This window comes from Narcine bancroftii, chromosome 11 (genome assembly GCF_036971445.1).
Source record: "Narcine bancroftii isolate sNarBan1 chromosome 11, sNarBan1.hap1, whole genome shotgun sequence".
In the NCBI taxonomy this organism is placed as follows: domain Eukaryota; kingdom Metazoa; phylum Chordata; class Chondrichthyes; order Torpediniformes; family Narcinidae; genus Narcine; species Narcine bancroftii.
The window spans coordinates 24,092,232-24,108,977 of NC_091479.1; the positions used below are offsets into that span (position 1 = coordinate 24,092,232).

Below are 16,746 nucleotides of genomic sequence, written 5' to 3' on the forward strand. Positions count from 1 at the left end.
TTGCTAAATATTTACCCAAATTGGTACATATTGATCAAACAGGTTTTATTAAGAATAGAAATGTATCAGACAATATATTTCGATTAATAACTTTGGTCAATGCATATCGAAAGCAACCTAACCATCTTATGGTGGTTGCATCAGATGCAGAAAAAGTTTTTGATTGGGTTCAGTGGGATTTTTTATTTAAAGTGTTAGAGAAATTTAAATTCGGCCCTTCTTTTATTGGTTGAGTTAAGGCTTTATATACGAACCTGATTGCTAGGGTGGTGACAAGTGGACAGATTTCTTTACCATTTAAATTGACTCATTCAAGTCGACAGGGCTGCCTGTTGTCACCAGCCTTTTTTGCATTGGTTATTGAACCGTTAGCTCAGGCTATTAGACAAAATGAAGAAATTAGTGGGATGAGGGTGAAGAATAAAGAATATAAAATTAACTTATTTGTGGACGATGTGTTGGTATGTTTGATGGAACCGGAAAGGTCATTGAAACAATTCCAAGAAAGTTTGCTGAAATTTGGAGAATTATCGGGATATAAAGTTAATTAGGATAAAAGTGAACTGTTACCAGTTGGAGTGGGAGATTATTCTGAATTTAAAACAATTACAAAATTAAGGTGGACAAGTAAAATTAAATATTTAGGTGTGTTTATGGATATGAATTATCAATCATTATATCAATTAAATTATGTATCTATACAGATTAAAGCAGATTTGATTAAGTGGAAAAATCTTCCATTAACTTTGATTGGTCGGGTTAATTGTATTAAAATGAATATTTTTCTTCGAATTCAATATTTATTTCAATCACTACCTTGCTTACTTTCTAAAGGCTTTTTTTCAAGACTTGAATAAAGCAGTGCGAGAGTTTTTATGGAAAGGTAAATTAGATCGAGTGGCATTGCATAGACTTACATGGATGTATACTTTGGGCGGACTACAATGACCATATTTTCAAAACTATAATGAAGCGGCCCCATTGAAGTTTATTAGTAGATTGATGGATTTAGATCAGCCTCCCAGCTGGGCTAAAGTGGAGATGGCGTGTATTTCTAGGGTTGAAATACATGAATTTATATTTCGTTGGAATTTGATTTTGTTACAGCAATATGATATGCCGATATTGAAACATTTGTTAAAGATTTGGTTTAAAAAAAAACAGGGTGTTAGGTTCGAAAGATAAATTATCAATTTTAACTCTATTGTATAATAATCAGCTTACTCCTTTTTCAATGTTTAATAATTATTTAAAGATTTGGGATTCTAAAGGTATAAAGGCAATACATGATTGTTTTGTAGAGGGGCAATTTCTTTTAATCAATTGAGAGAAAGATTTGATATACTTGTAAATTCTTTGTTTGTGTATTATCAACTTAGAGCTTTGATAAAAGATAATTATGGTAAAGAGATGATTTTACCTACTTTGTCGAGATTTGAATCTTTGATTTCCTCTATACTGAAAAAGGGATATATTTCAGTTATGTATAATTTGTTACAAGATAGTATGGATAAGACAGATTGGGAGAAATCTAAATTTAAATGGGAGAGTGATTTACTATTTATTTTCCCGAAGATGATTGGGTGAATATGTGTCAGGACAATGTAATTAAATTGACTAAAGTAAGATATGGAATGGTTAATTATAATTTTTTACATCAATTATATTTGACCCTGGAAAAGTTAAAAATATATGGGTTTAGTAATTCGGATTCTTGTTTTAGATGTGGCTCATGTATTGGAACTTTTCTACATGCTGTTTGGACTTGTGTTAAAGTTCAATTTTATATTACTGTTAGATCTAACGATTTTTTTGTTGGAAAATTTGTATTCGTTAAGGGGAATAGGATTGGATAAAATTCAAATTGCTTTTGTATATTTGGAGTTATCAGTAGCGTGTTAATATGTTGCTAGTACTTAGAAAGATGATACTGAGATTAATATATCACGTTGCCATAATGAATTGAAAGCATGTATTGTTATAGAAAAAATTACTTATAATTTGCATAATTATTCTTTTTTGTTATTAAGTGGTCTCCGTATTTGAAATATATGCATTTAGATATACTTTGAAATGTTATTAACATTTATAATATTTTCTTTTTTTATATATATATAATTTTTTTTGCTCCCCTTAAGGGAGTTGGCTATAGGGGTGGGAGGGTGGGATGGGTGTTAATGCAAAATCTTTTTTATTATTATTATTTCTATACTGTATGTTATGTTTTTAATTATCTTTTAAATAAAGTTTGGAAAAAAAAGAGAAGGAACTGTTATTATAATACTTGCTCTGCAGAATTTTGATGCATATCTTGGTAACTCTCATGAACTGATTGTGATATTTACTGACCACAATCTTCTGGTGTTTTTTGAATAAGATGAAGAATTAAAACAGAAAATTGTTAAACTGGAGTTTAATATGGCAAGAATATAATCGGCAAATTAATCATATCAGAGGTACAAATAACATGACAGCAGATTGTCAAGATGTTAAAATTGATCATGTATAGAAATATATACTCTCAACATTGGGTTACAATGTTATAATGTGTTATATATTGTGTACTCTTATCACTTTAGTGATTTAAAGTCAGTTTAGTTATAAAAGTGTGAGGGATTATGTTATATTTTATATTGTATATAGATTTGTTTTAAAAGGAGATAAATTATAGCAGGTTTTTTTTAGTGTGGGTCACATACAAACACTTCAAAACAGATCTCATTTAAAAAGCTGGAGCTCTGCTCAAGCCAGACAGTTCAGGCGACACAAACTTTGAAGAATGCCTTCAAAGAAGGACTTCACAAGTAAGTGTTAATTGGAGATGTTGTGGATTAATGGATTCTTTCTCTTTGGCTTGGCTTCGCGGACGAAGATTTATGGAGGGGGTAAAAAGTCCACGTCAGCTGCAGGCTCGTTTGTGGCTGACCAGTCCGATGCGGGACAGGCAGACACGATTGCAGCGGTTGCAAGGGAAAATTGGTTGGTTGGGGTTGGGTGTTGGGTTTTTCCTCCTTTGCCTTTTGTCAGTGAGGTGGGCTCTGCGGTCTTCTTCAAAGGAGGCTGCTGCCCGCCAAACTGTGAGGCGCCAAGATGCACGGTTTGAGGCGTTATTGTTAACAATGGATTATTGTTTTGGAAAGCAACAGATGAAAAGGGGGAGGGAGGGAGGGAGAGAGAGAGAGAGAGAGAGAGAGAGAGAGAAAATTAGAATTAATTCAGTTCTAGAGTTCAGCAGCAGCAGCTGGGACTGGAATAGGACAAGCTGACAAGCTTGTGGGAAAACCCCATTTGGAAGCCGGGTTGTGAGTCCTTAGTTCAGCCTGGCCAAAGCCCCTGTGGTCCACACAAGAGGAGATGGCTGGCTTCATAATGTTTCACTTGAAATAAGGGACCAGAAATAAGGTGACCTGAAAGAAAGAGGTTTTCATCTGGAAAACCCTGATGGGGCAAGTTTCTTCAGCAAGACACTGAAGTGGCTGATTGGAAGGAATCAGTTGTGGGTGTCCAATGAGCAACAAATCTCTCTCTGAAAACCGACAAGAACCTTCCTGAGTGGTAACCATTTACCTTTCAAGCACCAAAGCCTGGTGAAGATTCATAAATGTTAAATTCTGTGCACAGTACAAGAATTGCCTGATACCAGTGAACTTGGAGGAGTGAGAAGTGAGATTGGACTGTGAATCAAAGAATTTTTTTGAACTTATATACACATTACTTATGTGTGCGTTTAGAATTAGAAGGGGGTTAAGTTAATAGTGATAAGTTAAAGTTTGATCCTGTTTTCATGTTTAAAGATCATTAAAAGCAACTTTTGTTTAAGTAACCATTTGTCTTGGTGAATTTCTATTGCTGCTGGGTTTTTTGGGTCCTCTGGGTTCATAACAGTACGATCAGATGACAGATATCACATTGCTCAACTGCTTTATAGCCGTGTTTGTAGTGAGGAACAGAAGTGTCATCAGGGACCATTTCAAAGGAGAAAACTTCCAAGGCAGGCACTTTGAGGCTCCGCCATTCATTGATCGGAGTTGATCCTCTCCCTCAGTTTCACCTTCCACCACTTCCACTATGTGGCAGGGTTAGTGCAACACTATTACACACAGCAACAGCATTGCAGGTTCAAATCCACTGACATCTGAAGGACTTTGTACTTTGTCTCCAGTGACCTGTGAGGGCTTCCTCTGGAAGCTCCAGTTTCCTCCCACCCTGCAAAAATGTACTGGGTTGTTGGTTAATTGTAGGCACAGGTTTCAATGGCCGGAATTGTTAAAAATATATCCCTTAATGACGTTTATTTCCTTGTGACAAGAGGCCAGCTCAGAGGAATTCCATTGTAATCTCCCAGTAACCTATTCTTCCAACAGATAGTTCCATCAATATCCCCCAGATTTTATTTTGCATTGGAGACAGTACAATTAACCTACCATCTCGTGAATCTTTGGAACATGGGAGAAAACCAATGCGCCTGGCAGAAACCCATGCGAAAAAAAAGGAGAACTTGCAAACTCCACACAGACCGCACCAGATATCAGAATAATATTTGATATGAAGGAGCAGTATGAGGGTAAAGAATTCAAAATATTTGCACCCACTTAAAGAAATGTTTCCTTGGTTAAGTCCAAAATGGCTTATGACTTCTTCTCAAACTGTGCCAATGCTCCTCAAGTCCTTAGTCAGGAGTAGTAGTCTGCTTTACATCTCATCCATCAAGTCCTTTACCAATCTTTAAAGATTTAATAGGATTATCGGTCATTTGAGATGCTAGAGAATTTGCTCCCGTGCAGCAAGCCCACCATTCCATACTAGAGAATTTGCTCCCATGCAGCAAGCCCACTACTCCATATTAGACTAATGGGCTGTGACTGTGTTTCTTCAAAATTCAAAATATTCTTTCCTAGGCCAAGAGGACATTAAAGTCTGATATAATGCAGATTTCCTTAGAACGTAGAACAATACAGCACATGCCAATCAATTTAACCTACTCCACAATAATCTAATCCTTCCCTACCTCACATCCGTAACCCTCTATGTTTCTTGCATCCATGTGCCTATCTAAGAGTCTTTTGAATGTCCCGATGATCAGCCTTCACCACCACCCTCAACAAACCATTCCAGGCACCCACAACTCTGTGTAAACAAAAATTAACCCTGAACTTTTCTCCACTAACCTAAAACAAATGCCCTCTGGTAATTGATACTCTCATTTTGGGGAAAAATTAGACTGACTGACCACCCTATCGAGGTCATAATCTTATATACCTCTGTGGAGTCCATCTCTGATCTTTCGTCACTCCAAAAAGAAAAGCTCTAACCCTGTCAACCTTGCTTCAGAAGATATATTCTCCAACCCAAGTAAATCTCTTCTGAACCCTTGACATCCTCCCTGCACTGAGGATAGCAGACTGAATGCAATACTCCGAGAGCGGTAATCCTTACTCCTGCAATCAAACCCACTTATTATAAAATTATTGACTTCTGAATCACCTGCACATTCCCCTTCAACGACATGCGAAATGGACCCTACCAAATTGCTCATCATTGAGCAAGTACTACTTTTGTGGAATGTCCACCAAATTGCCTCATATTTTCCCCCACAAAATTCCACTTGCTGTTCTTGGCCATTCACACAGTTCATTCTGATTCTCCCTGTATATATTGTATCTTCCTGCGTACTCACGATGAAGTTACAGTTGAATAATGTACCCAGTGGAAGTCCAGAAACATCAGTAACATCAACAAACACGGTGGTTAGTGTGTCAGAGAGTGCAATGCTATTACAGCGCCAGCAACCAGTTCAAATCCAGTGCTGTCCGTAAGGACCTTGTACGTTCTCCCCGAGTCGACATGGGTTTCCTCCGGGAGCTCTGGTGTTCTTCCACCCTCCAAATTGTCCAAGATTGGTTGGTTCGTTGGTGTATTCGGGTGGTATAAGCTCATGGGCCAGAAGGACCTGTTACTGTGCTGTTTGGCTAAATTTTATAAAAATTATAAAGCCTTTTCACCCTCAACTGGTGAAGTATCATGTGACATACATTCAACACACCATGAAGGTTCCAAATCCTCAATAAAATTGGAAATACCAATTTAAATCAAAGTTTGTTGCTGCTAAATAACTAAACACACATCTATACCAAGTGTTTGTCCATTCCATCTAAAATGGTAAAATTACAGAAACTCTTACTTGAGACCTTTGGCTCCAGGACGTTGCTCCACGGTCGCACTCAGATCAATAATTTGCACATTAACAATTTCTGGTACATTTGGCTCCTCTCGAATGGTGATGGAGGTAGTGACCAACTTGAAGCTTATCACATGTGCAACGTACTGCAAGATATTCATCACAACATGAAGTGAACACAAAGTTACCAGCAGTTATTTCCATTCTTTGAGCAAAATATATTTTAAAAAATCAACAGATAAACAAATGCGATGAGAACATAAGAAATAGCAACAGGATGAGGCCATTTTGCCTGTCTAGCCTGCTGCCCCATTCAATAAGATCATGCACGGCTAGGTCAGCCATCAGCTCCACTTACCCACCTTAATTCCCACGGCTCGGTCAGCCAATCAGCTCCACTTACCCACCTTAATTCCCACGGCTCGGTCAGCCAATCAGCTCCACTTACCCACCTTAATTCGCACGGCTCGGTCAGCCAATCAGCTCCACTTACCCACCTTAATTCCCACGGCTCAGTCAGCCAATCAGCTCCACTTACCCACCTTAATTCGCACGGCTCGGTCAGCCAATCAGCTCCACTTACCCACCTTAATTCGCACGGCTCGGTCAGCCAATCAGCTCCACTTACCCACCTTAATTCGCACGGCTCGGTCAGCCAATCAGCTCCACTTACCCACCTTAATTCCCTGACTACTTAAAAATCTGTGTCTTTCACACATTCAATCAGGAAGCCTATACTGCTTCCTTGGGAGGAAAATTCCAGTTTCATTCCTCTCTGGGAGAAGCAGATGTCCTCATCTCAATCTACACTCTCCAAAATCTTGAGACTTTATCTCCTAGTTCTCGTCTCACTTGCCCATGGAAACAACCTACCTGCTTTTATTTTTTTAATCTATTCCTATCATAATTGTTTATGTTTCTATAAGATTCCCCTCATCATGTTAAATCATCCCCAGTCAACTGTGATTTCCAGAATCAACCTGGTGCATCCCTTCTGCCCTGCCTCCCACGCCAGTATATCCCTTCTTCAAATGAGAAGGCCTGAACTCACTAAGTACGACCTTTCTAGCACCCTGAACCTTCCTGTTTTTTTTATTTTTCACACTATGAACCATACTAACCAAAATACACACAAACATTTCCCTCTTGAATAAAACCTTCCTGTTCTTAAATGCTCAATATTTAATTTGCCATCTCAAGTTCCATATTTTTTTTCACACATGTAACAAGCACGTTATATGCATATTCTACAAATCAGGTAACCCCTGCGCGTTATATGCGTGTGCGCTTTATACGAGAGCATTTTTACACGTTGAAAGAATGCACACAATAGCGGGCATGTGAAAGTCGAACCAGCAATTTATAGCATGCGTGGGATATTATAGCAAATATGAGAATGTAATAGCAGCAATGAAAGAATGGGCACAATTTATAGCAAGTGTGGGAAATGTGGATTTTGGGAATATCTCATTGTATGGAATGCCATGGTATTCCTATAAACAGGATATTCTGGTTAGGGCACTGGACCTTATCAATTTTAATTACCCAGACCTGTCCCTGAGGGAGGAGATTAACATATCAAGTGCTGCACCATTTCATCTGATGCAAGGATCAACAAAGAGATAGACAACAGACTCACCAAGGCGAATAGCCCCTTTGGAAGACTACACAAGAGTCTGGAAAAACAACCACCTGAAGAAACACACAAAGATCAGCGTGTACAGAGCTGTTGTCATACCCACGCTCCTGTTCGGCTCCGAATCATGGGTCTTCTACCGGCATCACCTACGGCTCCTAGAACGCTTCCATCAGCGCTGTCTCCGCTCCATCCTCAACATTCATTGGAATGACTTCATCACCAACATTGAAGTACTCGAGCTGGCAGAGTCCGCAAGGATCAAATCCATGCTGCTGAAGATCCAACTGCGCTGGGTGGGTCACGTCTCCAGAATGGAGGACCATTGCCTTCCCAAGATCGTGTTCTATGGCAAGCTCTCCACTGGCCACCGAGACAGAGGTGCACCCAAGAAGAGGGTCAAGGACTGCTTAAAGAAATCTCTTGATGCCTGCCCCATTAACCACCGCCAGGGGGCTGATCTCACCTCCAACCGTGCATCTTGGCGTCTCACAGTTCGGCGGGCAGCAACCTCCTTTGAAGAAGACCGCAGAGCCCAACTCACTGACAAAAGACAAAGGAAGAAAAACCCAACACCCAACTCCAACCCACCAATTTTCCCTTGAAACCACTGCAACTGTGCCTGCCTGTCCCGCATCGGACTTGTCAGTCACCAATGAGCCTGCAGCAGACGTGGACCTACCCCTCCATAAATCTTCGTCCGCGAAGCCAAGCCAAAGAAAGAAAGAAGAATTAGAAATGAGAAGTTCTGCCTGATGTTCTTGATGCACTTGATGGTGGAACAGTTAAAGACTTTCAAAGAGATTTTTCGGAGTGCTCAGCAAAAAATATGTCTCGTTTAAAATCAGCACCTTGGATAACCAAGGAAATAAAGAAAAAAAACATCAAATTTAAAAACTAGTGCAGAAATGGCAAACTAGAACATTAGTAAAACATTGAAACAATAAAGAGTGCGTCGAATGAAAATACAAATAGTATTTTACTTGAAGTCAACATGATCTCTTGAACATGGGAAAGGAGGATTAATAATGGGTAATGGGGGAAGAGGCTGATGCCTGGAAGAAGTATTTTGTGTCACAGTGTAATTTACGGATAGCACGCCATGGAGTGATGATAAGGAGGTGATGACCTTGATACAATTGCTATCATTCAAGAGGCAGTGCTGGGCAAACTAGTGGGCCGACATATGTCCCCTGGTTTCGATGCATTTCTCAGGATAAGAAATGGTGGAGTTATAACTATGCATTTACCATCATTCTCTTGACTTGAGGTCCTGGCAAACTGGAAGATAGCAAATATCTCACCACTTTTTAAAAAAAGGAGGTAGACAAAAGGCCAGTTATATTAACGTCTGAAGACATAGAATTGCTTGAAGCTATCATTAAGGAACACCACTTGACAGATGCAGAATGAATTCAGGAAGAGTAGGTCATGCTTACAAATTAACTGGAATTCCTTAAGAACATAACAGGAGCAGTGGACAGTGGGAAACAGGTGGACGTGGTGTTGGATTGGCGCTGCACATAACGTTAAGAGGCAGGGAATTAGGGTAATGTCTTAGCATAAAATGGAGGATTGGTTAATCCAACAGCAGGCAGAGATGGGATAAATGGGTGTTTCTACTCGTTGGTAATCAGTGATTAGTGGAGTGCTGGGCCCTCAACTGTTCACAATTTGCATAAACGATGTGAGGGGCCAAGTCTGATGATGCTAAATTGAGTGGAAAAACAAATTGTGGAGAAGACACAGAGAGTCTGTAAAGAGATATATAGATAAGTTCGGTGAGTGAGTAAGGATCTGGCAAATGGACTACAAAGTTGGTAAATGTGAGGTCATTCACTTTGGGAGATTGGCCTCTTATTTAAATGGTGAAAAATATTTTTGTTTCACACTTGGGTGTAGTATTCCAACTGGCAAAATCGATTTGCATTTAAATGGCACATGAGACATTCCAGTATCTGCACACTTAATCTCCTGGAATTAACACCCAATCAACGACCCCCCCCCCCCACCCCCGAGGTGTCAATAATCCATTATTATAGATGATATCCTGGTCCGTGCTTTGGGGAGGAATCAGTTAAATAGATTGAAAAGAGTTAAGCAGGACTTTAAATTCTAATGTCTCAAATCTTTCTTTCTTCTTTGACTTGGCTTCCCGGATGAAGATTTATGGAGGGGTATGTCCACGTCTGCTGCAGGCTCGTTGGTGACTGACAAGTCCGATGCGGGACAGGCAGGCACGGTTGCAGCGGTTGCAAGGGAAAATTGGTTGGTTGGGGTTGGGCGTTGGGTTTTTCCTCCTTTGTCTTTTGTCAGTGAGGTGGGCTTTGCGGTCTTCTTCAAAGAAGGTTGCTGCCCGCCGAACTGCGAGGCGCCAAGATGCACGGTTGGTGGCGAGATCAGCCCACTGGCGGTGGTCAATGTGGCAGGCACCAAGAGATTTCTTTAAGCAGTCCTTGTACCTCTTCTTTGGTGCACCTCTGCCTCGGTGGCCAGTGGAGAGCTCGCCATAGAATACGATCTTGGGAAGGCGATGGTCCTCCATTCTGGAGACGTGACCCACCCAGCGCAGTTGGATCTTCAGCAGCATGGATTTGATCCTTGCGGACTCTGCCAGCTCGAGTACTTCAATGTTGGTGATGAAGTCATTCCAATGAATGTTGAGGATGGAGCGGAGACAGCGCTGATGGAAGCGTTCTAGGAGCCGTAGGTGATGCCGGTAGAAGACCCATGATTCGGAGCCGAACAGGAGCGTGGGTATGACAACAGCTCTGTAGACGCTGATCTTTGTGTGTTTCTTCAGGTGGTTGTTTTTCCAGACTCTTGTGTAGTCTTCCAAAGGGGCTATTTGCCTTGGCGAGTCTGTTGTCTATCTCTAATTGTACCATTTGAAATAAACCTTCAACACCAAGACCATTTACAATACACACTTTATTTTGATTATACATTCTCCATTTGTCATAATCAATAGTTTGATTTTCTTGCAGGTTTCATCTGCATCACCAAAAATAAGAGAGGGAAGCAAAAGATTGACCACAAGCTCAGGCCATCTGCAACACAATGCAGTTTTAAAATGTAGAAAGGAGAAAATAAATTCAAAATAAAACCCCGCACCTTACTTGGAGGAACAATACCCTACAATCCAGGAATCCAAACACAATCTGCTGGAGGACCTCAGTGGGTCAAGCAGCAACAGTGGGGGGGGGGGAAGTTAGTCCTTCAACTTTGACCATTTGCTTGCGTTTGGTCCATAGCTTTCTCAGCTCTTCTTATCCATGTATCTGTCAAAATGTCTTTTGAACATCTACAGATTCCATTGGCGGCTTTTTCCAGGTATGCATCACCATCTGAGTGAAAGAGTTACCCCTCAAGTCCATCTTAAATCTCCCCACTTCTTAAATCTCACCCTCTAGTTCTGGAATAGTTTACACTGGGGAAAAAGATTGTGAGCCTTCCCTTTATAGGCACTTTCAGGTGGCCAATTGCCCCGCATGTAAAGCCGCATGTTTAGGTAATATGCGGCTGTTTTGAGGCCACCTGAATGTGCAGGAGGAGCTCTTGAGGCGAGCTGTGTAACCCTCCTCGGAGAGGGATAATTAGCTCAGCGGCTCCCCCAGCCTCCTGAATGCAGCTGGCTGAAAGCAGATGTTAAAGGGTCAGGCTGCTGATCACAGCTGACACTGGGCAGGAGCTGGAGTGTGCTCAGAGCCGCATCCTGTGTGGCTGTGTCCTTCAGGTGGCCAGCGTTGCGCTTTCAATGCTGCCACCTGAACAGCTTCTGCTTCTTCAGGTGCATTTTTAGCGTAGAATGCACCTGAAAAATCCTCATGATCCTTATAAAGTGCTATATGATAATCCTACACAGGCTGGAATAAAGACAGCCCATCTCACCTCTCCCTGTAACTCAAGTCCTCCAGTCCCAGGCACACCTGGTGAATTTCCTTGACACCATTTTCATGCTTTATTGCTCAGAGCTTTCTTATCTAAAATTTCTACCATCTGTTAAAAGTCAAAAGGCCTACCTCTTTAGGCAAGATCAAGTTGTGAGAACTCTCACTGTATCCAATGGCCGTGTACAGCTTTGTCTTTTCTTCAGTCGTCAACAGATCATTAATACCTTGTTACGGTCAATTAAGAAATAAATATAAGCAAATTCTCAGGCACAACAAGAGTATTTAACAAAAGACAAATGAGAATTCTACAATATACAAATGCCTATTTATAAGCAATGGGTAGCCCTTGCACAGAATCCTTGACATTAATAAAGCAGTCAACACCTGAAGTGAACAACAATTTCCAGTTCAATGCAATCTTCAAGAACAAATCTGACACCAATTAGAAACCAACCTCAAGAGATATTTCCTCTGGTATCAAGCTCAAAGATGGTCCCAACTTGTTGAACCTGTGCAAACAAACATTTGGTGCGCTGACCCTCATATGAGGCATTGAGTACAAGAACATTTGAAATAATGTACCTTCTTCAGTCTTACACCTATCACACTTGGGCTAAATTTTAATTTCCCTCACTCTTTCTGCCCAATTAATTAAACCGTTCCCAACAGCATTAGCAAATAAAATCATGATCAATGTTTTACCTACTTTCTGGTACAGATTTATCTTCATCTTCACTCTTCTTGGATTCTTTCCTCCCCCACAGGCCACTGAACCAGCCTCCGCTCTGCTTCTCTCTACTCTTCTTGCTTAGCATCTTATGGCCCGATCTGATCACCTAAGGGCAAAACAGAATAAATGAATTAATGTTTATCTGGCTCAGAATACCTGAAATAAGACTGCCTCTGGAATCTTCATTAAAATCAATCATAATGTTGTTGCGCTGCCAACCCCCTCCCTTGCCGTTGCCAATGGAAACATAGAGAGCAAGACAGCAGCTTCCATCACACCCATGCTGAAAGATGGTTGGATCTTGTCAATCTGACAACAGGTGCCATCAATCTCCAACAATGGGCCATTTCCAAGTACAGCAGAGTCCAATATCAGAGCACTGAGCAACCACCCTGCTCACCCCAACCCACCCAATGCTAACCCTCATCAGAAGCTCACCACATAAGCTCCAGGACGACTCATTGCTGGGGGAGTAGCAGTAGAAGGCAGGGAGTTGCACTGGGGTTGATGGCAACTTGTATCTTTTTCAAATAACAGGATTACCTACCTGTGGAGCACATGGTCTGAAAGACCAGGAGTGCTACAACAAATTAACATGCATCCAGATGGTGCTAGGAAGGGTACCAATGTATCAAATCATTTCCAAAGGATTTACGTTCAGAATTACCTCAACATGTGCCTGCTGCCTCGCTAATGTTATGTTGAAAATATCCAGAGATTTCTCCAGGACCTGAAAAGAATATGAAAAACTGATAAACACTGGAAAGTGATTGTAAGAAATTCAACTGTTTGGTTACTTCTACTCCACAGCTATGCCCTACATAACTGCTCAGACAACACTTAACTTAATTAGTTAGAAACTTTATTCAGCTTCCTTTTCTGCCCTGCACACAAAAACTGGACATCAAATGAAAAAAACATTGAAAATACAACTATTTTGGCTGCCATGTAATATTGTGTACTGAACTTATAGACTATTGTTGGGGGCATGGTTAGCGGACAGCTGGATTCGAACCCAGCACTTTCTGTCCGTAGGTTTCCTCCAGGTGACCCGGTTTCATTCCACCCTTCAAAAACGTATCAGGGTTTGTAGGTTAATTGGGGTATTTGGACAGCACAGACTCGTGGGACGGAAGGGCCAGATACTGTACTATATGTCGAATTTTAACGATAAGGGAGCATCCAAAATAATTTGACCAACATTTGTACCAATTAAAATTTTTTTTAATAATTAGTCGCTTATTTCTCCAACTTGCTTAAGGAATCCTGCTGTTGTATTTGCCTTTAACATACACATTCGGAGAAATACCAAGGACTTCCAGAATTACAGGATTCACATAAATTTCAAGAATTTTAAAGGGAGGAAGATGACTGATCAGACATGAAGGTAAGAGGGTCTCTAGTCGAACTTGGTCAGCACCATCATGGGCATCTACAAGAGGCGGCGTCTCAAGAAAGCAGCCTCTATCATCAAGGAACCTAACCACCCAGGCCATGCTTTCTTTTCACTGCTACCATCAGGAAGGAGCCTGAAGACGAACAACCAACAGTACAAAAGCAGCTTCTTCTCATCACCATCAGATTCCTGAACAATGAACCTCACTTTTCCTATTATTTTGCGCTAATTTTTAAAAAAATATAATTGATAGCAATTTTGCTCCCGTAATCCTGCCACACACAAAACAACAAATTTTGCGACACATGGTCATGATGGTAAATTCTGATTCTGGACTGAAATTGTGCATCACCTAAAGATTTCTTGGAAAAGTCAGGAAATTAGATATCGTTCCAACCATTTACAGGTGGTCTTGGTTTGACAGTACCAGGCCACGGACAGACATGTCAGCATGGGAGTGGGGCACAGAAATGAAATGGTCTGCCTCTGGGAGATCCCTGTCACTGCTCAGTGAAATAATCTCCCAGTCTGCGTCCAGTCTCTCCGATATAGAGAAGTTAACAACGGGAGCACCGGATGCAGGAGATGACTCCCATAGATACACAAGTGCTGCTTCACTTGAAAGGACTGTTCAGGGATGGTGGTGAGGGAGGAGATGGGAACGCAAGTGTGGTATTTTTTGCAGCCACAGTGGACGAGAACGGTCTCTATGGAAGGCGGAGAAGGAGGAGAAAGGAGATGTGTCCGGTGGTGGGATTATGTTGAACCTGGCAGAAATTACGGAGGTGTTAGATGCGGAGGTTTATTAGGATTTTGCCTGGATTAGTGAGTATGATCTATAATGAGAGGTTGACAAAGTGGGTTGTTTTTTTCTGGAGTGAGAGAGGGGTGACCTGATAGATGTTTATCAGATAGGATAGAGGGGGAGGAAGTTCAAAGGAGATGTGTGGAGCAAGTTATTTTTAAAGTAGAGCGCTGGGTGCTAAGACTACAAGATGTAGGAGCAGAATTGGGCCATTCAGCCCATCGCAGCTCCGCTGATGCCTTTTTCTTCTCAATCACCTACTTTTTCCCCCCTCTCCACCTACCTTCACCTGCCAGTCCACACTCCACCTCCTCCCCCTCCCGCCCTCCCTTTTATTAGGGCTTCTGCCCTTTTCTTGCTATTTCTGATGAGGCGTTTCAGCTCGAAACACTGACCATCTCTTGCCTTCCACGAACGTTGCCTGACCTGCTGAATTCATCCAGCTTTTGGAGCGTTACTTCAGTTTCCAAGCATTTGCAGTCATTCTTGTTTAATCCTATTCAGTTACTCTTGATATGAACTCCTCTCCCTTCTCTGCAACTTAAGATATTTTCCACTCCATGTTCTGATGGAAGGTCATTGATCTTAAACATTGTTTCTTTTTCTGTAGATACTGCCTAACCCACTAAGCGTTTCCATCATTTTCTTCCTTTCCTCCCACCCCATCAGTATCCATCCTCTGGTAAAACGTGACAATCCTGTGTAGCATAGTTGAAGCCAACCACAAAAAATAGTTTTCCAATCCAAAAGCAGATAAATTATGACTCTAGACATTCAAATTCAAAATTCAGCATAATTCTTTTGGAGTTCATTACCTACAATTGCAATTAAATGTCACTTTACCTGAAGTTGTTTCAATAATTCTTCTGAATGTTTAGTCTGTGTCAGCTTGTTCTTATAAGCAATTTTGTAAGCCTTCAGATTTTGCCTATGACGTTTTATGTGGTCCCAGGACCACATACGATATTTTCTCCGGAGATGAACTTCCAAAATTCCTGTGATTGCGTATTTCCACCTGAATAGGGAATGTACTTATTTTATAGCAGGAAAGGTTTCAGCACCATGCAAGAAAAATCCAAAAAAAGACATGTCACACCAATGGGAGGAACCCTGGAGACTATTAAAGATCAAAGAGTCACTGGAGGACAAGTCCAAGGATCTCTTCAGGTGGATAAGTTGATGAAGGTGGGACAAATAAAACTTGCTTTCAACAGCCGGGGCATGGAATACAATGGGATGGTTCAACTAAAGAAAATATTGGTTATGTCACAGATGAGATATTGTTTGTAGTTCTGGTCACCACTCAAAAGAAGGATGTGATTATACTGAAAAGAGCAAAAAAATGTTTCCTGGGATGTGAGGAGAAAGTGCAAAGGATGATTTTATTTTCTTTTGAGCAGGGGAAGCCAGACAGAGGAATACAAACTGATGAAGGCACAGAGATGGTGGATAATAGGAGACATTTAAAACTGGAAGACATGGGCTTAGGACTGTGATACTTCACTTTCCGACAAGTTGAAAACCTTCTATGCCTGCTTTGAGAAGGAGAGCCAAACAGTGCCTATGAGAATCCCGACAAAGGCTGAGGACCCTGTGCTATATCTGACTCTTTAAGGCCAACATCAGAACATTCAAGAGGGTGAACCTTCGCGAAGTGTCAAAGAACCAAAGCCACTGCCTTACTTAGACTTTTTGTGAACTCTTTTTGTTTATAAGGTGATTTATATGAATGCTTGCCCTGTGAATGCCACTGCAAAACATATGACTTGTTCTTGACAATAAATTTTAATCATTAAGTGGTAAGGAGAGTTAGAGAGGTTATGAGGAAAAAATGTTCCCTGGTTGGAATTTTGAAGAATTTTCCTGAGATGTTGGTAGAGGCAGGTACTCAGAGAAACAGGCCCTTCAGCCCGACACATCCATTCCAGCCACAGCGTCGACCTGAACTCGTCCTATTTGCCTTGATCCAGCTGCCTTTCAGTGATATATGCCTCTATTTCCTGAGAAAAAGCCTCAACATTCTTCGTCAACCAGGGTTGCCCTGATGGAGAAACTCCACTTAATCATCTTGCACTTTGCTCCAACAGGAAAATCCTGTTCTGCTACTC

The 16,746-nt window shown here is 41.1% G+C and overlaps 1 protein-coding gene across 6 annotated transcripts in view; it reads right to left on the reverse strand.

The window, feature by feature from the left end:
• The window catches only part of vps13c (vacuolar protein sorting 13 homolog C), a 425,868-nt gene that overhangs the window by 306,464 nt on the left and 102,658 nt on the right, over positions 1 to 16,746 (reverse strand). For all 6 annotated transcript variants that reach the window (XR_011346402.1, XM_069902927.1, XM_069902926.1 and 3 more), the window contains 5 exons: positions 15,482 to 15,653; positions 13,105 to 13,167; positions 12,414 to 12,543; positions 11,837 to 11,931; positions 6,182 to 6,324 (listed from right to left, as the gene is read on the reverse strand). Coding sequence is in view for 5 of the 6 variants with exons in the window: in XM_069902927.1 (XP_069759028.1) it covers positions 6,182 to 6,324; positions 11,837 to 11,931; positions 12,414 to 12,543; positions 13,105 to 13,167; positions 15,482 to 15,653 (603 nt within the window). In the remaining variant the exon portion in view is untranslated. The remainder of the gene's footprint in view (positions 1 to 6,181; positions 6,325 to 11,836; positions 11,932 to 12,413; positions 12,544 to 13,104; positions 13,168 to 15,481; positions 15,654 to 16,746) is intronic.